The following is a 26,164-nucleotide window of genomic DNA, read 5'->3' on the forward strand; positions in this document are numbered from 1 at the left end:
GAAGGAATGCACGTGTAAGGAATTCGACTCACTTGGTATCCCGTGTTCGCATGCAATTGTTGCTGCCAAGGAACAAAATATACCCATCCACAGTCTTTGCAATTGATTTTATTCAGTGGACTCTCTAATGAATGCGTATGCGGAGCCTATAAATCCACTTGGCCACATATCTGAATGGAAAATACCTCCTGGATATGTAGAAAAGATTATCCTTCCTCTGAAGTTTGTGGCACAAGTCGGGCGACGAAGAGCGAGAAGAATACCATCCAGAGGAGAATTTCGCAGACAAATGAAATGTGGTCGGTGTGAGAATTATGGTCATTAACGCCAAAATTGTACCGAACCGCTTACAACCATGCGACGTGCTGAAAATGCCAGAGATTGTGACACAAACTTCATACTTTCATCTTGTAAACAAAAAACAATAATAAGCTGGAGTATTTCTATAATAGCAATCTTCATACTCTCTCAATCTTCATACACTCTCCTTCTTCATACTCTCTCAATCTTCATACTTGTAACAAAAAACAATAACTTCATACTCTTTCAATGTTTATACTTGTAACAAAAATCAATAACTTCATATTCTCTCAATCTTGTTGATGCGTTATTTTATGCAGTGAAATAATGAAAGGAATTGCGGTGATGGAAAATGCGTTATGCAACAAGTTTTCTCAGCAGGACCCAAGTATAAATCCTAGTGAGTTTCTTGGTAAGCCCAGGGTCGAACTCATGGACTAAGGAAAACAATATGCGGCAATAATTTTTAGATTACTTTGCGGTAATAAATAAATCAAAGAGTTGTTGGGTTGTTATTTACAGTATAAAATGTATGCGGCGGAGTTAAAAAAAAGAGTTAATATTACGAAAGATGCGATGAATATGCGGGGGAATGGGTTGAGAAGGGGTTCAATTAACACTTCCTAGGATTGCGTTCATATTATGCGATCATGCTACACACATACAATAGAAAATCATCTCTCAACGCAAATGCTTCGGTTTCTAGTTTAGAACACATGCGATATATGCGATGAGGACTTACACATAAGCCTCTATTCTTGTCTATGCAATGACGAATGACACACACAGATACAAGGCGATCGCATTCTAGGGTACATGCGATGCATGTTGACAAACAGAGCTTATCTCTAAGTCTCTATCTCTTGCTTATGCAGATCTAATCTTGCTCTCTTGAGTCTAGATTCTAACCTAGCTCTCTCAAGTCTTAGGTTCTTTCTTTAGACTCTCTCTCGAGTAGTTCTAAAGGGGTGATGGGCGCAACATAAGACAAGATGATCGCATGCAATGAAAATCCTAGGTCATGTTAGCTAAGTTATTCTCAACCCATTCGATAGATTTAGCTATGTGTTTTAAAGAGAGTGAACAGATGTAGATAAACAAGTTCCATTTTATAGATATATAATCAAAATACAGAATGACAATGCGAAATAAGAATAAAGAGCCTAGTAGCAATCTCTTGCTTCCCAAGGCTTTTACCTTGTTCTTCTCTACTCCACTCAAAAGATAATCTTGCTCTTGCAAGAGTTGGCCCTCTCTCTATTTTTCCACGCCTCCTGGGTTCTCTCTCAAGCTGACCAGGGCGATCTTCCGGTGTATCTTCCCTTCTCTCGCTCCGCCTTCTAAGTATAAGAAAACTATGAACAAGGCTACTTCTATCTAAAGGGAAAATTATCTAACTGGACGAACTCCTCCATTGAAGGTGGTCTCTGGTATTTATAGAGCTTTGGGGTGAAAGGCTTCTTCTCTCTTATGATTGCACTGATGGGATGGCATTAATTCTCTGTCTGATGCGCCGAATATTTGTCACCGAAAAGTTGAGTGTACTTGTTACAGTAGTTCATTAACGGCATGTCAACTTAATTCCGAATCGACCGTCATCAGCTTTCTATCCCATCGTGATTTATTACGCTTTTCACCCAGATGCGCCTATCATGATGCACCGGCTCTATTTGGCAACCTTCTTAAGCAGATAATCGCGAGCGCAAATGATCGCATAGCCTTGCGTTAACATAATCTCTTAATGTGCTCAACCGCTAATTTCTTTGGATCGCATTTTCTGCCTTGCGTCAACACATATTCTGCACAAAAATACATAAGTTAATTGTTTTAATGCGATGGACGCATGCGATCGCCATATTGTGAACTTAATGCTTTTGGACGCAATATTGTATATTTTTATCATCGCAACCCTACATTGTTTTATAACTTTGCGTTGTAATAACGTGCATTTCTGCCCATTATTACACCCCCAAATTTAAACAATGCTTGTCCTCAAGTATAAGCTAAAGATTTCCTTTAGAAAGTCGACCACCTTGTCTTTCCTAGATTTCTCAAGGATGCCTTGTTCAAATCCTATACACTAAAATCACCTTAATTATCGTCCAGGTCTTTTCTTAAAACATTTCTAAAATTTAGGGACCGCAAGTTTAACCTTCAAAAATACTTTACTAGATTTCAGGGCATCGCATGATTTATTTCAAAATGAACTTTTTCACTGGGTGTTTCCAAATGATTTTTATCCTTGTGTATTTTAGACATATAATAATTTTTTTAAATTATTTTTTTATATATGACCTTGCGCTGATCTAAGTGCTTAGCCTTCGTTTTGGCTTGCCCCTAGTTGTGTCATGCGAACATCCAACTACGAGCAAGGCGCTCTTTCTCAGTCTAAACTCATGCCTATTTGGCAGCAGAGTTGTGATCATTTTATTTATGCGTTGATCATGATTCCTACCTTCGTTTTAGCTTTCCCCCACAGGTGTCATGCAGATATCCAACTACGAGTAGGATCCGATCGCAATGTTATAATTTTTTTTTTGGAAGGCTAAAAATAGCAAGGTCGAAAAACGAATACCACACCCCCAAATTTAAAATGCGCCAATGTCCTCATTGCTAAAAGATTGAAAGAAATCATGTGATGTTCTTAGGAATTTTCATAAAGGGTCAGTTTGAAAGAAAGCTAGCAGACCACTAACTTCTAGAAATATTTCGTGAGGTGACTGTCCTAAAATTAAGTTGACTCTAGTGTACAGGAAAGAAATAGAAGCATGCTTTTCATCATTGAAATCATAATTCGCAAATAGAAATCATGCGGTGACTTATTAAATTAATCAATGTTAAATGATTACGTCAACCAAAGAGGATGTGGTGATAAAATTTTCAAAATTAAAATGCGATGCGATAATGCAAAATTTGGAATAAAGTCAAGAAAAGATACAACCTCCAAATTTGAGCTATCGTCCTTATTATTTGTAGACGCATCATGCTTTGCAGCGATCTATTTTCTTTTGATTGCACTGATGAAATTAGTAGTTGTGTCTTCGTGTAGCGCCTCCGAAATCGTTCACCTCGATCGTTGCAAAAAAAAACATTGAGAGGGTCAAATAATAATAAAGCAAAGTTAGCAAAACTTTTTTTTTTTTTAGATAAATGACCGATAAACGAAATAACATAAGAGTAGTGAAAATAGATAAACGATAATTGAAATAGCATCAGAGTAGTGAGAGTTCATGAATCATAAGTAAGAAAAGGATATTCCAAAATACTTGCGCCCCAAATGATTTTCTATCGCATGCCAGCGTAGGGGCCACTCGATTTTTTCTTCATTCCGAATTTCTCAAGTTTACAGATGCAATCTTGCGATGCCAATCTTCTCCACAATATATTTTCACTCGTTGCTCATTAACTTTGAATATGTTGGTTCCGTCGTCATTGGATAACTTAACCGAGCCATGCGGGAATACCTCTCTAACTATGAAGGGTCTAAACCAACGTGACTTTAATTTCCCAGGGAAAAGTCGTGGCCGTGAATTAAATAGTAAGATCTTTTGCCCGACTTGGAGCTTCTTTTCGCATAATTGTTTGTCGTGCCAGCGCTTTAAACGCAATTCTTTGTAGATCTTTGCATTCTCGTATGCGTGAATTCTCCATTCCTCCAGCTCGACCAATTGGAGTTTTCTTGCTTCTTGCTGCTTTTAAGTCGAAATTTAGCTTTTTGCACCCGCCACAAACGTTTTGTGCTCCGAGCTCCAGTGGTAAATGACATGCTTTACAAAACACGCAACGCTATACGAGACCGTGCTATAGGTGGTTTATAGGTGGATCCTGTATGCCCACAGTGCATCGTCCAACTTTCGTTGCCATATTTTCACCAACGAAGGCCTACACCCTTCTCCAAATATCAACTTGATCTTCACGTTGGATACTTAAGCCTAACATTCCTTCTGTGGATGGTATGCGGTAGGCCAGCTTATTGGAGATATTATATTTGCGCGCAATTCTTTTGATTAGTGTGATTGGACAAATGGGGTGCTTCATCACTATTATTGGCAGTGGAGTGCAAAACGATGAAAAATTTCTTCTTAGGATTGGAGACTACCTGCGGCAATCGCCTTGCGGCATATGCTACTGCTTCTACCCACTTGGACACGTAGTCGATACGGCTAGACAAATATATCTGCGAAATTTGATGGTAAGGAAATGGTCCATGAATCAATGCCAGCTCGAACAACTCCAGTTCGAAAATGTGTTCATGGGCCATTGCATGCTTCCATGAAATATTACCCATGCGTTGGCACCGGTCACATTTCATCGCATAGTCTCTTACATCCTTGAATAGTGTTGGCCAATAATACCCACTTTGTAATACTTTCGCTGCTGTGCGCTGGCCTCCAAAGTGCCCTCCATAAGACGAGTCATGACATTACAATAATATGCGTTGGTGAGCAGCATCCGGTACACACAGTCGCAGAATCTAGTCTGACCCCTCTTATACTTATTTGGGTCATCCTAATAATAAGATTTGCATTCATGCCTGAGCCGCCTCTTTTGGTGGTCGGTATAATCTTCGAAAATTTGCTCACAAACCAGATAATTTACCACGTGTGCGTACCATGGCAATTCTTCAATCTGAAATAGCTACTCGTCTGGGAACGTTGCGCTTACTTCTAACTGACTGCGATCAATCTCTGGATTTTCTAATCTGGATAAATGATCCACAACTTGATTCTCCATCCCCTTTCCATCAATTATTTCCCTATCAAATTCCTGGAGGAGGAGAACCCATCTAATCAACCTCGGCTTCGCATTCTTCTTTGTCATCTTTATCGCCGAGTGGTCAGTGTGGATGAGTACTTTTGTTCCCAACAAATATGCTCTGAATTTCTCCAACGCAAATATTACCGCAAGCAATTCTTTTTCTGTGGTGGTGTAGTTAGTTTGAGCAGGATTCAACATCTTACTCTCATATGCAATGATATGTAGCATTGTTTTTCTCTTCTGCGCCAGTATTGCTCCCATCGCATAACCGCTCACGTTACACATTAATTCAAAGAGGAGTGTCCAATCTGGTGCGATCAATGCGTTGAGGCATTTGTCATCGAAGTCAAACTTTCTATCTGCCTCTATCAATGCATTCAGTGGTTGTGCAATCTTTGAGAAGTCTTTGACAAAACGTCTGTAAAATCCAGCATGTCCCAAGAAGCTCTTGACAGCCTTTACACTTGTTGGAGATGGGAGCTTTTCAATCACTTCAATTTTTTCCTTGTCTACCTCTAACCCATCCCTAGAGACCTTGTGCCCCAGCACAATGCCCTCCTTCACCATGAAATGAAATTTCTCCCAATTAAGCACGAGGTTCATCTCCTCACATCTTTTCAATATCTTCTCCAAGTTGTTAAGACAGACTTCGTATGTTTGCCCATATACAGAGAAGTCGTCCATAAATATTTCTACAGAGTCTTCGAGATATTCCGAAAAGATGGACATCATACACCTTTGGAAAGTGCTCGGCGCATTGCAGAGGTCGAACGACATGCGGCGAAAAGCAAATGTTCCATACAAGCAGGTGAATGTGGTTTTTTCTTGATCTTCAGGAGCGATCATGATCTGATTATAACCCGCATACTCATCCAAGAAGCAGTAAAAGTCATTTCCAGCTAGACGATCCAGCATTTGGTCAATGAAAGATAAAGGAAAATGATCCTTCTTTGTTGCCGCATTTAGTTTGCGGTAGTCCATGTAAATCCGCCATTCGGTGACAGTTCTTTGCGGTATCAGCTCCTTATTTGCTTTAGGGACTACCGTCATCCCTCTTTTCTTCGGCACGCATTCCACGGGGCTGACCCAGGTGATCTCTGCTATTGGATATATGATGGCCGCGTCTAACCACTTGATTATCTCCTTCTTTACGACCTCTTTCATCGCAGTGTTGAGCCTGTGCTAATGTTCAATCGATCCTTTGTGATTCTCTTCGAGACGAATTTGATGCATACAGTATGTGAGGCTAATTCCTCTAATGTCTGCAAGCGTCCAACCAATTGCTTTTACATATTTTCTCATAATGCTCAGCAACGCATTTTTTTAGTTTTCATTAATTGCAGAGGAAATGATTACCGGTAGCTTTTCATTCTGCCCCAAAAATGCATACTTCAAGTGGTTAAGAAGGGTCTTTAGCTCTATTATTTATGGTTATTTTAAGGACGATTGCGTTGTTTTTCTTTCTTCATTCACTGTCGGCTTATCTTCTTGGGTTGCGATCATCTCATCTTCCTTGTTTGTTTTTTCTGTGATCGCATTGCATGCTACAATGGATGCGATCGCATCCTCGTCTTTATTTTCATCTTCAGGTTTCTCTTCTTTATTCAAACTTTGTTCATCGTCGGATTCATTAAGGTCTTCTTCATCAGGAAATTTCATGGCTCGGATAATGTCAAACCTGAGCTTCTGTCCATTCACAATTAAGGTGATCTCTCCTTTGTGCACATCAATCTGGGCATGACCGGTCGATAAAAATGGCCGCCCTAGAATGATAGGAACATCTTTGTCTGCTTCGTAGTCCAAGATGATGAAGTCTACTGGCAATATAAATTTGTCAATTGTAACCAACACGTCCTTCACCTTCCCCTCTGGACGCACCAAAGATCTATCCGCTAATTGGAGAGTCACTATCGTGGCGCAAGTTGCCCCACATTCAGTTGCTTGAAAATTGACAGAGGCATCAGGTTAATGCTGGCTCCAAGATCGCATAACGCTTGCCCGATGTATAATCCTCCAATGGAGCAAGGTATAGTGAAATTCCCAGGGTCGCACATTTTCCGTGGGATTATAGATTTTGAGCTCTGCATTAAAGCCACCGTGGCGAACTTACCAGTGCCTCTCTTCTTTGTCACCATATCCTTTAGAAACTTCGCATATGCGGGCATCTCCTCAATTGCTTCAGTGAACGGAATATTAATATGCAATTGTTTTAACATATTCATGAAGCATTGGTACTGTACCTCATCATTTTTCTACTTTCCGAGTCTCTATGGGAAAGGTGGCAGCTGTATTCTTACGGTCCCTTGTTCTTTTGGCTCTGAGATGGACGCAATCTCAGGTTCCATCGCTTCTTTTTCTTCTGTTTCTTCTCGAGTCACTGCAATCTCTGGTTCCAGCGCAATTGGAGCAGTCCAGCTAGGCTCCTTCTTCTTCTCTACCACAGTCTTTCCACTCTGTAACGTCACGACTTGACATTGCTCTTTATCCATACCTTCTGGGTTGCGTGGGAGTTCTGTTGAACTCGACAGGGTTCCTTGAGGTTGATTCTTAAGTTTGCCCGCAATCTGGCCTATCTGTATTTTCAGGTTGCAGATGGGCGTCGCTTGGTTTTGAAACAGTTTCGTTTTTTTCAATATATTACTTCAACAAACTTTCCAAAGAGGAAGATTGCGGCGCCTACGAACTGCTGGCTTGATTAATATGTGAAAAAAAATCTCCATCTGTAAGCAGTCTAGTAAGCCGTTATGCGGGCAATCTCTTACCAGCCTCTTAAACCTCACCTAAGCATCGCTGAGCAATTCGTCATTATCCTGTTCGAAATTGGTGATTAATTTTCTTCTTTTGGCATTCTCCGTTGGAGGGAAATATTTCTTCATAAACTTCTCTACTACTTGCTCCCATGAGGTAATCTCCCCCGATTTGAGAGAGTACACCCATTTTCGTGCCTGGTCACGCAACGAAAATAGAAATAAAGTTAGTCAAACTTCTTCAGTGGAGATATTTGGGAACAAAAAAGTGTTGCAGATCTCTATGAACCTCCGGAAGTAGGCGTGCGAGTCCTCGCCACGCCTCCCACCAAACTTTCCAGTAGTCTGGATCACTGCAGCATCACCGGCTTCATTTCGAATCTCGATCCATCAAGAGTGGGCTTCCTGATTCCTAGGGAGAAATCGTAGAGGTTGGGCGACGCATAGTCCCGGATGGGCCTATTGCGGTCGTTTGCCAATAGGATGGGATTCGCCTTGACATTATTTTCATTTGGTCCTCCATTTCGAGGTTGTTCTGCCATGTTATCTTTCTTTTGTTGTTGGTGGTGGCTATCTCTCAGTCTTCGTTGGAACGTTCTTTCAATCTCTGGGTTGTAATGCGCTAGAGATTGAAACTACAAAGAAAATCAGAAAATTACCATTAGCACACTGTATTGTCGAAATCCCCGGCAACGGCGCCAAAAAATTCATGCATTATTTTATGCGGTGAAATAACGAAAGGAATTGCGGTGATGGAGAATGCGTTGTGTAACAAGTTTTCTCAACAAGACCCAAGTATGAATCCCAGTGAGTTTCCTGGTAAGCCCAGGGTCGAACTCAGGGACTAAGGAAAACAGTATGCGGCAATAATTTTTAGATTACTTTGCGGTAACAAATAATTCAGAGAGTTGTTGGGTTGTTATTTATAGTATAAAATGTATGCGGCGAAGTTAAGAAAAGAGTTAATATTACGAAGGATGCGACGAATATGCGGGGGAACGGGTTGAAAAGGGGTTCAACTAACACTTCCTAGGATTGCGTTCATGTTATGCGATCATGCTACACACATACAATAGCAAATCATCTTTCAACGCAAATGCTACGGCTTCTATTTTAGAACGCACGTGATACATGTGATGATGTCTATAGGACTTACACATAAGCCTCTATTCTTGTCTATGTGATGACGAATGACACACACACATACAAGGCGACTGCATAATACCATAACCTATCTCTAGGGTGCATGCGATGCATGTTGACAAACAGAGCTTATCTCTAAGTCTCTATCTCTTACTTATGCAAATCTAATCTTGCTCTCTCGAGTCTAGATTCTAACCTAGCTCTCTCAAGTCTTAGGTTCTTTCTTTAGACTCTCTCTCGAGTAGCTCTAAAGGGGTGATGGGCGCAACATAAGACAAGATGATCGCATGCAATGAAAATCCTAGGTCATGTTAGCTAAGTTCTTCTCAACCCATTCGATAGATTTAGCTACTCATGCGTGTTTTGAAGAGAGTAAACAGATGTAGATAAGCAAGTTCCATTTTATAGATATATAATCGAAATACAGAATGACAATGCGGAATAAAAATAAAGAGCCTGGTAGCAATCTCTTGCTTCCTAAGGCTTTTACATTGTTCTTCTCTACTCTGCTCAAAAGATAATCTTGCTCTCGCAAGAGTCGGCCCTCTCTCTGTTTTTCCACACCTCCTGGGTTCTCTCTCGAGCTGACCAGGGCGATCTTCTGGCGTCTCTTTCCTTCTCTCGTTCCGCCTTCTAAGTATACGAAAACTATGAACAAGGCTACTTCTATCTAAAGGGAAAATTATCTATCTGGACGAACTCCTCCACCGAAGGTGGCCTTTGGTATTTATAGAGCTTCAGGGTGAAAGGCTTCTTCTCTCTTATGATTGAACTGATGGGATGGCATTATTTTTCTGTCTAATGTGCCAAATATTTGTTATCGAAAAGTTGAGTGTACTTGCTACAGTAGTTCATTAACAGCTTGTCAACTTAATTCGGAATTGACTGCCATCAGCTTTCTGTCCCATCGTGATTTATTACCCTTTTCACTCAGATGCGCCCACCATGATGTGTCGGCTCTATGCGGCAACCTTCTTGAGCAGATAATCGTGAGCGCAAATGATTGCATAGCCTTGCGTTAACGCAATCTCTTAATGCGCTCGGCCGTTTATTTTTTTGGATTGCATTTTCCACCTTGCGTCGACACATATTCTGCACAAAAATACATAAGTTAACTATTTTAATGTGATAGACGCATGCGATTGCCATATCGTGAACTTAATGCTTTTGGACGCAATATTATATATTTTTATCATCGCAACCCTGCATTGTTTTATAACTTTGCACTGTAATAACGTGCATTTCTGCCCGTTATCACTTGCTCTCTCTCAAAATCTCGCTCTCTCAATGTTTGAACTTTGAACCTTGAACCATATAATGTTCTACATACCATTGATACAATGAAAAGAGTAGTAGCTCAATTATACATGTTCTGATAAAATTATGATATTGAACTTTGAACTTTAAACTTACATAAAAAAAATACATGTTCAATTATACAATGAAAAGAGCAGTAGCTCCATTATACATAAAAAGTAAATGTTTTTACATATATAAAAAATAAATGTTTTTACATACATAAAAAATACAATAAAAAATACATGTTTTATACACATAAAAAATATGGAGTGTTTGCCCATAGTTGACACGCTAACTGCATCCTATATTCACTCATCTTCTCCTAAGTGATTATGGACGGAACAACACCATCACCAGGTGTTCTAGTAATTTGATTGCGAAGATGCCACAATCAAGTGATCCGTGTTGTATGTCGACGTTCATAGGTCACGAGATTTTCCAACAGGCTGTGGATAGGTCTGACTTTGAACGATCCACATCACAGTAGTGAAGTAGGGATGGTACTGTGACAGTCAATGGCTCTAGCCAATTCACTAGCTTTGTCATTGGTGTGTATGACGGAAGTGAATCGAACACGGATATGTGGCCTCTATTAATGTCCATTGCAAGGACAATCCAATGGTCACTGATATTCATCGCCGTATAAATGAAATCCACATCTGCTCATTTGACATCGAATTTACCGATGATGCAGTCCTTATACGTGTCTTCATCTTCCCATGCTAGGGCAGACTCCAGAAGTGTCTTATTCTTTATTCGTTTAAATACCCTGTCACGAGCATTAAGGTGACTCTGTCAAATAAAATGAGAAGTTAAGTAACGAAATATAATGAGAAGTTAAGAAACGAAATATCAAAATTTACCGTTATTGTTACACCAATTGCAAGATGGTGAACTTGTGCATGCACATGTCGGGTCGGGTATAAAATTTTTCTTTCATAAAATAAAATAAAGTATTTATAGTCTGCACGAAAAATTACTATGTCAGTAAAAGTACAAGATAGCCAACATGTAAAGAAGTCAAGACTAGGAAACTTACAGTGCACTCGACCCACGAACTCGGGGTAATCAATTCCTTGAAGAATTGCTTGACGAGTGGTTTAAGGGAGTTCTCTCGAAACTCGTTGTCCGTATTGTCGTCTGAGATCTAGCCCATCATTTCTATAAGGATATTGTGTGGAACATCATGTGCTACGTTATATGTGATGATCGCTCTGGATAGTGACGTAGCTACACTTGGGAAATGATGCTTAACCACACTTTTCTTCTTTACTTGAGCTGGAGGTGTATATTTATCAACATGTTTTCTCTTACAACTAATTCTTTGAGATTCAGATAACAAAAGATTCTCATCAAGAAATATAAATATATAAATAAAGATTACTGATCAATAAATTACTCACTAGTGTAACTCTTTTTGTGGTCGTAACAATCCCAGAAGTGTCGGCCTCTGGGATGCCAAACATGTCAGCCTCTGTATGTGGCATGGTGAGTAAGGCAGACATATCGAGCTCTATTTATGGGACGTCGGCCTCTATAGGTTCGACGTCAGTTGGTGATGTTGTAGTGGTATCGAGCTGTAGAGGGAGGATGGGAGTGTTAGAGGCAGTCACATTATTGGTCTCGGGATCTTGAGATGGGATGGGTGACCTTGTCGTCTCCTCATTCACCGTGGAACCCTTCAATTAGTAAAGTAAAATGATGAGTTCACGAACACATAAAAACTAAACACATAAAGACATAAAATGATAGTAAATGCAAACCTTGTACATAGACTGCAACAGTGACAGGATGGCCGACAATTGTCCTTTCATGTCCGTCATGTTATTCTCCATACTGGATACACAACTATCTAAACCCGATATACGGTCACCAACCTCGATAGTGAGTTGTCAATGGTCTGCAGGTACGAATAAATAGAATTTTCATGATTGGCTCCCTCCCTGCGGCGGGCAGCACACTCCACATCCACAGGTCGCTCTCTAAGAAAGTTCGAAAGATAGACATCAAGTTGGTTCAACTCGTCCTCATCGCGTACGTTCCCCATCACATCATGGAACATATCATCACGAGGTTTGTATGTCTCTCCTTCCACCCTTCCATATTCAGCATCCTCGTGCTCAAAATGCTCAGGTTCATCCTTTTCCTCCACCCTGACAACTTCATCATTGTCATCTCTACGATGATCATCACCGTCATTTTCACTTTCAGGACTACCCCCATCACTAGTCAACCTATTGCCACTTTCAGAACTATCATCATCCACACCTAGATCAAATATAGGTCGTCTGTCCACTAACTCCCTCTCAGCATCTGACATGACAGTACCCTCTTTAACCTTTATCTGCATTAACAACCCAGTAAACTGGTTAGTGTCAATCTAACAACCAGATAAACATATTATGCATAGAGTATACGTACATTGTTATACTTGAATATCTCTCTCTCGAGTACTTTGAAGGACACTGAGTAGGAGCATGATCATCGTAATATGCGAGGCAAAGCCACCTTGCTCCTTCACTCCACAATGTTCCCATCTATCGATGAAGCTAGGATCTCGTACGTCCATATCTAAATAAAATTTAAAATATATTAAGAACAATAGTAATGTTAAATCAAATAACACGATTATTATGTTAAGCAAATTTACTTGGAACTCTTGTGGAAATCCACGTAAAGAGTACTTCACAACGTAATTTTTATTTTCTTTGACCCTCGTCTTGTATAGACTACTCTTATCATTCAAAGCAGTCTTTAGGGCATCCAATGTCCTCTCCCAAATAATGGTACCCAATCAAGACTGTTGTAGTACTCTAAGTTTTAAACGTCCTTAAAACGTTTGAGGTTCACTACATTTTTCTGTTTGTTTTTCTCCATCATTGCAACCTCAGTATAGTAGACTACTATGATCTTCACAGCATCCTCATCATTTCAAACTCCAACTCCTTGTATTTTTCTTCAAGTTGACGAAGATGTAAGGTGTCCTTCATCACTCGATTATCAAAATACTTGATAGAAAGTTCATACGAGGATTGCTGGTTCTAATCAACTCTTGTTGGGGATTGCCACAAACCAGTCATCAACAAAAAGTCATCCTACGAAAAAGTGACAACCTTTCTACAAACAGAGAATGACATTGAGTTTGATCTCGTCCTCTTCACTTCTCTCAGCAACATGTGATGGATAATTGAGCTATTAAACACCATGTCAACGTCTACAAATCGCCCAAAAACTATTCTCTTGAACATGTCTAACTGCCTTGGCATAAGCTTCTCCTTCACAATCTTGTTTGCATTAGCAATATGGGCCAAGCTCGTTACTTGATTGGGAAATTGGTCGACTTCGGGTATTCTGAAACGTGTTGCCATCTTAAATCACTCCTGCGTGAAATAAAGATTCAATCAGTAAACTCCTTCAGAAAAAAAAATTGTAAAACAACATTCTATTTAAATCTCGCTGATTAGCTCTCGTTAGATTCGCTCTCGCTAGACTCGCTCTCGTTGGATTCGCTCTCTCTGGTGTCGCTCTTTCCAGTATCGCTCTCTCCAATATCGCTCTCTCCGGTATCGCTCTCTCCGGTGTTGCTCTCTCCGGTATCACTCTCTCCGGTGTCGCTCTTTCTAGTAACTTTGACTTATCTCGCTCACATTCTCTCTTTTTACTCGTCTTCAACCACATAACAGATCGAAAACCAGAAAAACAAACAAAAAACCATAAGTTCACATTATTTCTAAACCCCAGAACGACCCACCCTTTCTGGTGTCGCTCTCTCTAGTATCGCTCTACCGATTTCACTCTCACTTATCTCGCTCACAAACTCTTTCTACTCATCTTCAACCACATAACACATCAAAAACCAAAAAAACAAACAAAAAAAATCATATGTTCACAGTATTTCTAAACCCAGAACGACCCACAAAGCCCCATTATCGATCAGTGTAAGACATTTTCAGGCATAAATTGAAAGATTTACCGATTAGATTCGATTTGTCGGCGGCAGTAGAATCGTTTGCAAGCTGAATTGATGGATTCCAAAGAGTTTTTAGTTTATGAGCGATACGAAGCCATTAGCCTTGGGAAATTTGAATGAAGAGTTTTTAGTTTTGGTGGGTTCTCAATAAAAAGATAAGAAAACAAAGAAGTAAAGACAATTTACGTAATTTAGTATATCGATGATGTCAGCAAAGGGTCAATTACCATTATTTTTTAAAGATGGGTCATTTGACATTTTAGACCCAAAAATTGAGTCATCCGTACAAATTTCTCATGATTTACACTCTATCTCTCCTTTAATCTTCATGTTTTTCGTTCTACTCATTCTTCTCTTTAGGTAAAACAAATGGGTTTTATACCGATGCCAAGATTTTCTCCGGTGTAAGTTTCTCAAAAATTGATCAAAAGAAAAATGATAAAAAAATTATTGGTCACGTTATTAAAATTACCGCAACTAATTAGTTATGGTATTCTAGTGTAGTCCACGGTGGGTCAACTTCTTTCGATAAGAATAGAATAGAATAAACACTCCTTATATCAAGAGGAAAAAATATTAAAAAGAATACAGAATAAAGAAATTTCTCTCTACGACGCGTGCACACGACGTTTGAAGAAAATATGGACCACCTTTAGTTTTGGGCCCTGCGGAATAAACGGCCCACCTAATTCTACTATTTCTCCGATTTCTATTTCTTCTCTCCCTTACTATTCTGTTCTCTTAAGATTAATCCATATATAGATTTTTTTTTTGGGGGTAAAGTTTAAGACGTGACATCTTTGGTGTAATTGAATTTGATTTCTAATTTATCCATTATAAAATGGAGAATTAAAAAAATAATTCACTAAAACAACTTTTTAGATCCTTCCCTATCGATCTAGCTGTGCTTTGTTGCTCCTTCATTTCATCAACTCAGTAAAGCAGTTTTGTTCTTTCCCTTCTTTCACTCAGTAAAGCAATTTTGCTTCTCTCCCTATCGTTCAAGTTGGTTCGCTCCTCTCTAATCCCATTTTTTGATTGACAAGTAGGGTTTATTCTAAGGTTCCTTGTTTCGATTGTAATAAATGTCAACAAAGTATAGTTAGTAAATATTAATTGTCACATAATCATTTTCTAAAGTTAACTCTATCGAGAGGCCATTATTTAGAACTTAATTTCAAATTTTATAAATTAGTTTGAAATAAAATCCAAATCTTAGAGACCAAACACCAACTTTTGAAGACTTAAAATGGGATTAGAGACAAAATAGAGACTAAATTCAAATGACAGCGACCAAAAGTGTTAGTTTTAAAGATTTATGGACCAAATTAAAGCCAAGTCTCAATTCTTAAAAACGGAACATGTATTTCACATTTTTTGTTGCTTTTGTGCCTAGTTAAAATGAAAAAAATCTTTCTATATATTCATAATGATATGATATTAGATTTTACTTTTAGACTTTATCCAAAGTTATTATATTAATAGTAAACTAGCTATGATAAAGTTATTATATTAGTAGTAAACAATGCTATCATAGCTAGTGCATACTAAAATTTTTCTAACCTTATGTATTTGCATCCACAAGAATCTCCTCCTTGATCAAAGGACATTTAAGTCTCCTTTCGATTATTTATTTATCAATTTACTCTATATATTATATTGAAGAAATGGTTCTTATTTAGTTAAGCCAGTTTTTGTTCAAAACACTCTAAAACTTTCGCATAAACAAAATTTCTATTTTAACACGGCTGCTAATCTAATAAAGCTCAAGTGAGAACAGAATTGTTAAGATTCGATAATAACATATTTTCAACAACACTGTGTGATATTCTTTCACTTTAGACATAGAAATGTATATCATAAGGTTTGTTCTACTTTTTTTTTTCTCTTTTTTCTCTTGTAATTGGGACACGTGGCAGCATCACAATGGAGTACTGATTGTGAATTGGCAGCGACCTAGTCAATGATAAGATGAATGGAATCACATAAAGGAAGAGGAAAAAAACAAAAGAGGTTTTGGTAAGGCCGCAAAGCAGAGAAGAATTGCCTTTGGCTTTGGCTTTGCCTTTGCCTTTGCCTTCGCCTTTGTCTTCGGGTTGGGTTACAAAATTAAATATGAATAAATAATAACACACAGGCTTTTTTACTTTCCACATCGAACTTGCAGCTTCCTGATTAAGTTATCCATTTTTCTCAACTTTAATGATTAAAACTTGTTCACAAAATAAATAAATAAAATAAAAATAAAAATGAGAATTCAACCGTCGATCTTATAAGAGCTAATACATGTCAGTTACCGTAATCGAATGGTTAGGTGAGTATTCAATGTTAGCGACAAACTTAAAGACATTGGTAAGCGTCACTTGGTGATCTATTTCCATCAACAAGATGTTTGATGAAAGTGAAAGGGCATTTTGCATTACATAGAATGTCATCAAACGTATGGAATCAACTGAGAACATAGATTCTTGTGTATTGTAGCTAACAGATCTTCCAGAACCTTTTTCTTTTTCTTTTTCTCTTTTTCAATTTTCAATTTTTTTTTTCAATTTTTGTTTTGTAATTTGTGTCCCCCCCACCACCCCACTTCTTTCTTTTTCTTCCCAGTAATTTCCTCTGAATTCTCTGGTGACCATTGCACGTTTCTGTTCATCTTTACAGTCCTCACTTCCGTTCAAGCCCTCCAACATTAGCACAGACCTCTGTCTGTCGGACCATTGTTTTATTCTTTACCAAATCCTCTTGTTTTTAACAGAACCATGAGTTCTATTATAACTTCCTCTTCAATTCTATATTGCAAACTTTAATTAATGGAGTTGAAGGGGTGTTACCGAATCCAATAACCCACTTCTTTAAATGCCAAAGTTCGGAGAAATTAATTGGAGCCGTCGTTGGTTGGTTCTCTGATATGTGCTTGGTCTGTGGTGGAAGTGGTTGTGAAAGAGTTTTAGCTTGTGGGTTAAGAAAATGGGGCCGCAGGAAGTTTCCCAGTCCGACATTGATTTGGAACAGGGGAATCATCGGCGGTCTGTCAGCGGTAGTGACTTGAGCGCCGATTGTAGCGTCTATTTCTCTGACGCCGACGAGGGTTCGTGTTATTCTCAGTTTTTTTCGACCAACGGTGGCTCTTACGATGAGTATAGGTTTGCTTTCGTTTCTCAGCCGGAGGTTGGGGTTGTTTCGGATTCTCGGCGAGTTTCGTCGGTTTCGGATCGTTCGGTGGAGGTTGAAAATGAAAATGGGATTACTGAAATTAAGGTGCATTCAGCTAAAGTAGAGAGAGATTGTAGGATTTGTCATTTGGGTTTGGAGAGTAATAGCCAAGAATCTGGAATCCCAATCGAATTGGGTTGTTCATGCAAGGATGATTTGGCTGCTGCTCACAAGCATTGTGCTGAAACCTGGTTCAAAATCAAAGGAAATAAGTAAGTCTAATCCATTTTTTTCCATTTAGCAACTTTTGATGTTTCTTTCTCCCTCGGATTCTGACCATACTTGTCACTCATTCTATGTTATGTTATGCTTGATAGTTCTTTGAGTTCATATTTTCAGATTATTTTGTTGCTGCTCTACGTTGGTCTGTTCTAGTACATGAGCATCTTCTGTGTTAATCCTCATGGGGTTGGACTATTCACAAATTTAAATCAGGGGGAGATGTATTTAAGACCTTAAAACCTTACCATTTTTTAGCTTTAGGGTAAATTCCTTAGTGTAATGAGTTTGAATGTTGCGGACTTAAGGATGCTTACTTAGAGGAAAAGCTTTAGACTAGACGTACAACAAGAAATAAGAGTAAAGCATAAGAAAGAGCATTTATGTATCTCCAAGCAAGTTACACTGATTATTCCTTCTTCCTTGGCCCTTTTCTGATGGCTTAGGAATCTCTCTCTTTTTCTCTCTACACCTCCACTCTGTAAAGTTGATACTACTCCATTGCTATTCTGAACCATAATTCAGTTGAAGTGGGAAAAAGTTATATTGATCACTCAACAGATCACTTTAAGATCTCTAGTTTCCTGTATTATATGCCAACTTGCAGTTTTCCCAATATTTTTAGTCGCACAATTTGCTCTCTCAGCTCCTTCTCATGAACTAACATGTCCAAATGGCAGTCCATCTTGTGTCAACCAGCTGTTGGTTCTCCATTATTAGACATATTGAACATGGAACTTTGTTTCAGTAGACTTCTAATGAATTTATTTCTCATAGATCTGATTCATGCCCTTGATCTAACATTCCTTACAATTACAATAGTTTTTGTTCCAATTAGCTTGGCTCGATCCAAGTCACTACTTTAGAGTTCACTGTACTGAGCTGCTTTAGAAAGTTCACTATTCCACAATGCTTTTAACACTCCAGGGAAAATAATGTTGTGGAGTTTGTTGAATCTCGTATATCTGTTGTCATATATACTCAAAAGAAAAGATGTCCATGAAGAGTTTCAAGGCTGTCAAAATATGGACAAGGGTTATGCTATCTGTGGAACCAAGATGATCAATATTTCCTATGATGTTAAAATTACTTTTCCAATATCAATAATGAATAGAATATGTCAGTTCACATTTCAGAAGGGTTATTGTTTAATCACTGAGAAACGAACAGACGATATGTTCTTGCACTTGTCTCTGAATTCCATTGATAAATGATTTGACTTCACTCAGAAAAAGGTTCCTGCGTATTGTTACTGGACAGAGATTCTGAACATTGGTGATCATAGCCATCATTAATCAACTATTTATTGTGGATTTCAATCAAATGTCTTATTAATTGGTGACAGTGGATTGCGCTGTATCACATGATAGATTTACACCATGTGATTTTTGTGTGACAATTCTTTAATTTCTGGTTGATACTTAAAAATGGACCAGGGCATTTGCATATTTGTTCCTTTGGCTACTTTAATAATTATTCCTAATCTTCTTGAATCTTATTATCAGGACATGTGAGATTTGCCATTCCATTGCACGGAATATTCTCGGACCAAACGAGGTTGAGTTAACAGAGCAATCTAATGAATCCAACAACGCCTCCTCGACAACTACAGTTGCTGCATCAATTCCTTCATCAGACAGCCAAAGCTTCTGGCGTGGGCATCGGTTTCTGAATTTTCTACTTGCTTGCATGGTCTTTGCTTTTGTTATATCTTGGCTGTTTCACTTCAATGTGCCCTCGTAAACATATTGCCTAGAAGTAAGTAGTATCGAAGACGGGGGGAAATCCGATTAAGGAACTTGCAGAATTTGCAGCTGCAAAAGACCCTCCAGAGAATTGCCTACAGAGTGTCCATAACTTCATATAGATTATCATCCTATACACATGTACCTATCCCAACATTCCCCACAAAAGTTCTTTTTTTTTCCACTGCACTTCCATTCAATTCCAAGTTCTAGAGAAATGTGGTTCAGTCGAGAACATCCTTGATGATTCTGAGTTTTCCAACGAGCATCATCTCTCATTTTTCTTACTATTATTATGCGTTTTCAATATGGTTTATCTGGAATGATATCTTGTTAAAGTATTTGGCTGTTGAGCGTTGATTATGAGAATGTGTAGTAGAAACCCATCAACAAGCTCTGTGCTTTCTCCAGCTCTCATATTTTGTAAAGCTTGGAATTAAAGGGGTATTTCTTTGATTTCATTAAATGAAGAACAGGCATTTTCCTTGTGGACCAAACCAGGAACATGTGTCGCCGTCTTGGGGAAGACGAGGCGTGTATGGGATGGGACCTATCTGTTGTCAAATGCAAACAAAATTCTGTCAGGAAAACTCATCAAACTGTGGCGTGAAGGGCTGCCCTTTTATTAACTTCGATAGCTACGAATCTGTACAAACTAAAGTGGCTTTATTTGCGACTCCTTTCTTGTTAACACTGTTCTCGTTCAAAGAAAGAGATGTTTCTTTCCAACTACCATCATATCCACTATTTTCGAAAACTATTGTAGAAATTTCAAAACTTGGGAGACCTCGATTTTGATGAAATCCGATCTAGACTTGTCCTTCCTCTTTCAATTATGTGGAGTAAATATTCCTTCATAAAGAGGGGTGTGACTGAGATTTTTCTTTCACTCAGATTTATTGTGACATTAAATTTTGTGGTGAAATAGACTTAGGGAACATTTGGAGAGAAGTTAGTTATTATAGTTAGTTGAATTATAATAATTTGTGTTTGAGATGTAAATTATTTTAGTTTGAATTATAATAATGTGTTTGAAGTGTAAACTATTTTAGTTTGATAAGGAAATAGTAAATACTATAATAAAAGATAAACAAATGATGAATATAAAACAATAAATATTGTAGTAAATGAGAGTTTTAAAATAGTGTCAAATATAATTAATTGAAAACTACAAATAAGATAGTCCTTATCCCAAATGTTCTCTTAGTATTAAGATTTGTCTTCTTCAAATACACAATCTTGCCCTAAAATTTTACAACTTTTCTTTCGGTATGACTGTTATCTCATGGAAGAATATTCAAAATTTTAATAGACGAATGGGAGGTATGAATATGGATAGTAAGGGAGAAATCTCATCTTAACTATTTAGCAGAGATGGACATTTTTTCATCATTTGTGTAATCATGTACATTTTCAATCAACAGTCTTTTATTAGAAATATATCATTGAAAGTGACTTTTGCAGGCCTCTTTGTACACAGACAGGCTTAAAAGGATTACAGAAAAGGAGTACCAATAATAACAGAAAGGAAATACTTGAATATAATGATGGAAATTGTTAAAAAAAAAAAAAGGAAATAACACTGCAAAGGAGATCTTATCTTTCATCTCTTTTATTAGAGATCACGATTATCATCAAGCGACTCGTTAAGTCTCTCTCCCTCTCCCAAGTTGCAAAAAATCTTACTTAAGCTGAGGCTATTAAAATTAATGTGAGACTAAAGTTAATTCAAATGAGAATCTAATAGAATTGCAAGAAAATGAATGATCAATGAGAGCTAAACCAACAGGATTGAGATACAATTGCATAGTTGACCAGGGATTTGTTTTATGAATATGGTCATACCCATTGCATAAGGCAATGCCATGTGCTTCCCATATGCGTACATATCACATCATATTTCCATTTCAAAGCAGAGAGATAGCTTGCTGAGCTCTCCTTCTACCTTTAAAAAATATTTATAATAAGTCTTCCACAACCCTCCTCGCATGTCACAAAAGTCAACGATCAAAATTTGAAAAACATAAAACTTTCAGTAATCTATAAATGGTGTCGATTTTGACGACTTCATGGTCATTAAAATTTTTACAGAAAACTAAGGAAGTGAAATTCAAAATGATCTAAACCAATGAACTAGGTTAGATGACGTTAATTACTTGATCCATCTAAAAGAAGAGAAGAAGATGCAATCCTCTTAACTTCCTGCCTAAATTAATTGCCAAATCCAAATGGCAAATTTCAGAGAAAAAAATAAAACAAAGGAATGGGATGGTAAGAAAGTAAATCTAAATACTGCATTTCCCAATAAAATAGGATATATAACAAATTACCAGTCTTGGGAAAAGGAGCCAACCACACGCAAGGAAAGCCATTAGTCTACATTGTAAGAAATAAACAATCCTCCACAAGCAGGTCTGTTGTTTGTGCTACTAGGCCCCATTCATCGTGGTATTAACATGGACAGCGTTCCCATCTTCGGGAATCTTGCCATTTACTTGAGTCCTCTGCCTCTGAACAAAGAACATATTGGATAGAGTAAGATGAAGACGAGCGATTTTAGAATCCCAACTCCAAAAGGGAAAGGAACTATTCACCACACATACCCTATCAGTGGGGTCTACAGAGTTCCCATTCAAGAGCTTGTGACTCTCATCTCGGGTCTTGGTATCTCTCTCTTTGGTGCTCAATGGTAATAGTGCAACCCCATTTGTTCGATCAGGCAACTCTGCAAAATGGAAGCCCAATAGATAAGATTAAACTTTCTAAAGATGCCAAATCAGGACAATAATAAAGCCATGATTACAAAAACTAACCTGGTAATTTCTTATCAACGAAAAAGACCACCAAATTAACAGTATACCTACAGATAAACAACCACTTTTGTATTAGTGATCAAACAAAAAAAGAAAAGTATTGGACATGGAAAGATCTGAACAAGAACACATCAGTCTTACCATGCAACCACAACATCTACGGTGTAATGTTTGCGGGATGCTATAATCAACAAACTCTGAGTCACAGCAAGCAACCATGCCAATTGCTTTATAAATCTGTAGTAACGAACAAAATTAATCGGTCTGCATGCAAGATTCACATGCCAACACATGTATTAACCATGGATAAATAATACCTTTGTGTGCCATATTTCTGATAACTTCGGACAAAAACAAGAGTGAAGATCATGTGTGATGAAAAAATCAAATCACCACAACCATATAATACACCACTAACTGCATTGAACCAGCAAATTAAGACTCGTAAAGAAACCAGCTTCAAAGGAAAAACACAAAACAAGAGAATGAATACTGTTGACTAATAAAGCAAGTGTCTAATAGACTATGAAGATGCTTACAATTCATCAATAGAACTTCATAGGCATTATCCGGAGGAGGCAATGTGGCAAGTCTTGAACCCTGCATAATGCATCCAGTGTTTGTAAATTATACCACTAAGACAATTAACGAAATTACTACTGCAAAAAAATCTATAGAAAAGATTTAAGAATCATGCCTCTTTTACAAAGGAAAATAATCAACTGAAGGGGAAAAAAAGTAGTACGACACTAACTACGGAAACAAACTCATATGGCATACAACAATCATTATTATTATTTTTAAATGTACCTCACGACAATGATAGTTTGGACCAGGCAGCTGTGTAGAATAGAATGTTAAGATACGAAGAATTTGACAACCCTGGTGAGAACAGATTCAGTCGTTGAATTAGGGGATGCAAAAAGTGTTCTAATGTCTTTAAAGCAAGATAACCAACTCGGAGAGCTAATGAGAGTAGAAAATGCAATTGCACAACGTAACAAATTCGATATGATAAATGAATGAATACTCATACTCACGACTAAAAATGCTAGAACCCTGCACCATAAGAGAACTGTATAGATCCTTTTGCTCTTGAGAATAAAAGGGTGAAAAGACCACTGCAATTATTTTATATAAAAAATCCATTAGTACGCCTAAAACTCCAAAGATAGGAAAAAGGAGGAAGTAAATCCAATCAGAGCATAAATGGCAATTGGCAACACATGCTAATGCACAATTATATCATATGGGTGGAAAAAAAAAATTGCAAACAGGAAACCAGCTAACACAGGCCCATCAAGTACAACAGTGATGGATTATTGGTTTGCCTAGCCTCAAGAGCTTGACATAACTGTGCCTCGGTAACATTAAGAGAATAGAAGAATGTTCTGATGAAACCAGTAGCTCAGAGTGATCAGTAAACAAAATTGTTCTAGAAATCGTATTAAATAAAGATGAACAAAAAAAGGGCCATCCATCATTAACAGAATCTTTGGGGGGGGATAATAAAACAATCAATCAGAATTTCCTTTCTAATGGGAGTATTTTGAATGAAAAATTGATTCATGATTCCATTGGTAAAAGATTTGAATTTCCTAGGACATTCATCACAATTGCACAGCAATGAGAAAAAGATTGTGCAATGCAAGAAATTCAGGGTGGTTGGTAGAAATGGAATAACAATCAAAACACAACACCACCAAGAACAAGATACCACTTACCGCAACAAAGGATAGAAATATGAATGTGAAAAGAGTCTCACTGAGGTAAGCTTTGTCCTGTCCTAACTCCTACATACCAAAATTCACATACTTAAACAACAACAACAATGGAAGAAAATAAAAGATGAGAAAGGTAAGGATGAGAAAGATCAATACTGACAGGGAGAAGGAAGAAACCAACATCCTGAAGAATTGGACCTGGCCGATGTATGTAGTGAACTCCTCGAGCAGCAACTCCATGTATGTACTGATGAGAAGAAAAATGCTATACATTAAGCTTAGGCATATGAGAAAACAAAATGACAAAAGACTTGGATAGAAGACTTAGAATCATGTCTCAGACGACTCAGAGGTATTAAAGTTCCTAGAACTAGAATCATGTAGCTCTCAAGTTATAAGAAGGAGAAGATAAAACCAAGAAACTGCCCAAACCAGTTAGCTTGCAAACATGGTTGAATGGACATTTCCTAAATTTCTGGACAATGGAGAAAGCATAATTTTACCTCCAGACAGAAAATTAAAGATGCCAAATATCATAAAACTTTCGAGGTTCTATATTGGGGGGGGAAAAAAAACTAGAATTATGTATTAAAGGCATCCACATACTTCAACCATTCATTAAAAAAAGTTCCATTTCCAAAAGATAATAAAAGATCAGTCGTCACCTCTACTTTGGATTTACTGGATGCAAATATTAGATGGGAAACTTTATTCAATTTTAAAAGATGGGACAAACTACGTGTTCAAACTTCACCGGTTCCAAATGTTTGGTTGCATAAGAAACAAATCATGTAGATTCATCAAAGTACCAAAATCAATTCGAATTTAAAAGGGGAGTGGGTAAACAGAGGCAACCTGTTCAAAAATTCGTAAACATATAAAAGATCTGGGATTTCCTCCTAATTCTTTTAAAATTAACCTTAACGAATAATCTTTCCATTAGGAAGAAGATGAGTGAGCAAGGGCCCACAAACAAGCCGACCAACATTTTTTTAAAGGAGGGGGGGAAAAAAAGTAAAAATGCTTTAATGTTCATAGAAATAGAGATTGAAAGAAATACCTGAAAAATAAGTCCACCAAGAAGGTACTTCCAATTCTCGATAAGAAGGCTGATCTCCGTACTAATCTCTGCGCAGAATCTTTTCCATACCTTCTCACCAGAAGGAAGAAAGGAGGAAATAGAAGAAAAGATCATTTCAAAAGCACAAATAAAGCCAGAAGAATTCAGAAATTATGAATTAAGGAAAAAGAAAAACCTACCTTTGACGCTTCGCGACCAATGTAAAGATTCATTTTGAATGCGCGTAACAACCACTTCCATATTACTTCAAAGCCAAACTCTGAAGGTCAACATCGCAAACTTCAATAACGCCTCAACAATCCGTGGAATCAATCCCGGCCCAGAAAAATAAATAAATAAAATGAAACCGAAATCCGGTCAAAACGAGGGAAAATCAAAAGAGAATGCTGGTTCGAGGAAATCGAGATTGAAAAGGAAGATCCAGTAGGAAATCAAGACCCAAGTCAGCGATTGCAATGGAAAATCAAAGGGGAAACAAAACAAGGCATTACTAGAAAAAGAGAAACGAAAAGAGAAAAGGGAAAAGGAAAAAGGGGTTGGGGGTTTGGAATGTTGAATGTTGAATGTTGGCTTTGTGGGATGATGGAAGGTACTAGATGGAAGAAGAAGGAAGAAGGAAGAAGGAAGAAGAAGAAGAAGAGGCGAAATTGATCGAAGAAATGGAGAAAGACAGTTGAGAAAAGGAAAGAAGAGAGGGGGAAAGGGGGAAAGGCTGCTTATTTTGTTAATTGTTACTACAAAAACAAAAGAATATGAAAAAATTGAAAGAAAGATTTGCCGTTTTGCCTCTGACCTCTTCCACTACCACACTTCCATTTTTTCGTCTAACAAATATTAAAATAACCCACGATCTGGGGGAGCCCAGAAATTATAATACCTAAATTAACGGGTAGGGGACTTCTACAATTTTATTATTCTACAAACCAAAAATGTATGTAATTAGTTTTGATATAATATATATATTCACGTGAAAGTTTAGGGTAAAAAATTAATGATTATTATTATTGATAATAAAAATAGAAAGCATATATTCTCCCAAAGTTCAGTCTTTTGAGAAAGGAGAAGTTAATTACTTTTGGTGGCATATCCAACGTGACATTATTATCTTCATTTTTCCCTTTTTTAAAAAAAAATCAAGCCATCTTCGTAAAC

The 26,164-nt window shown here is 37.7% G+C and overlaps 2 protein-coding genes across 2 annotated transcripts; one reads left to right on the forward strand and one right to left on the reverse strand.

Moving 5' to 3' along the window:
* The first annotated feature begins 16,516 nt into the window (after positions 1-16,516).
* LOC120090971 lies at positions 16,517-19,684 on the forward strand. The gene is made up of 2 exons (XM_039048712.1): positions 16,517-17,642; positions 19,155-19,684. The coding sequence occupies exons 1-2, from the start codon at positions 17,185-17,187 to the stop codon at positions 19,390-19,392; spliced, it is 696 nt and encodes a 231-aa protein (XP_038904640.1). The 5' UTR covers positions 16,517-17,184; the 3' UTR covers positions 19,393-19,684.
* A 1,723-nt stretch (positions 19,685-21,407) lies between these two features.
* Positions 21,408-25,910, reverse strand: LOC120090970 (phosphatidylinositol:ceramide inositolphosphotransferase 1-like). The gene is made up of 12 exons (XM_039048711.1): positions 25,192-25,910; positions 24,992-25,081; positions 24,092-24,178; positions 23,932-24,000; positions 23,248-23,328; positions 23,018-23,089; positions 22,747-22,807; positions 22,525-22,624; positions 22,349-22,444; positions 22,208-22,254; positions 21,998-22,119; positions 21,408-21,904 (listed from the first exon to the last, which is right to left on the reverse strand). Exons 1-12 carry the CDS (start codon positions 25,222-25,224, stop codon positions 21,824-21,826), a joined length of 939 nt encoding a protein of 312 aa, XP_038904639.1. The 5' UTR covers positions 25,225-25,910; the 3' UTR covers positions 21,408-21,823.
* Positions 25,911-26,164: the final 254 nt, after the last annotated feature.

This window comes from Benincasa hispida, chromosome 11, assembly GCF_009727055.1.
Source record: "Benincasa hispida cultivar B227 chromosome 11, ASM972705v1, whole genome shotgun sequence".
Lineage (NCBI taxonomy): Eukaryota > Viridiplantae > Streptophyta > Magnoliopsida > Cucurbitales > Cucurbitaceae > Benincasa > Benincasa hispida.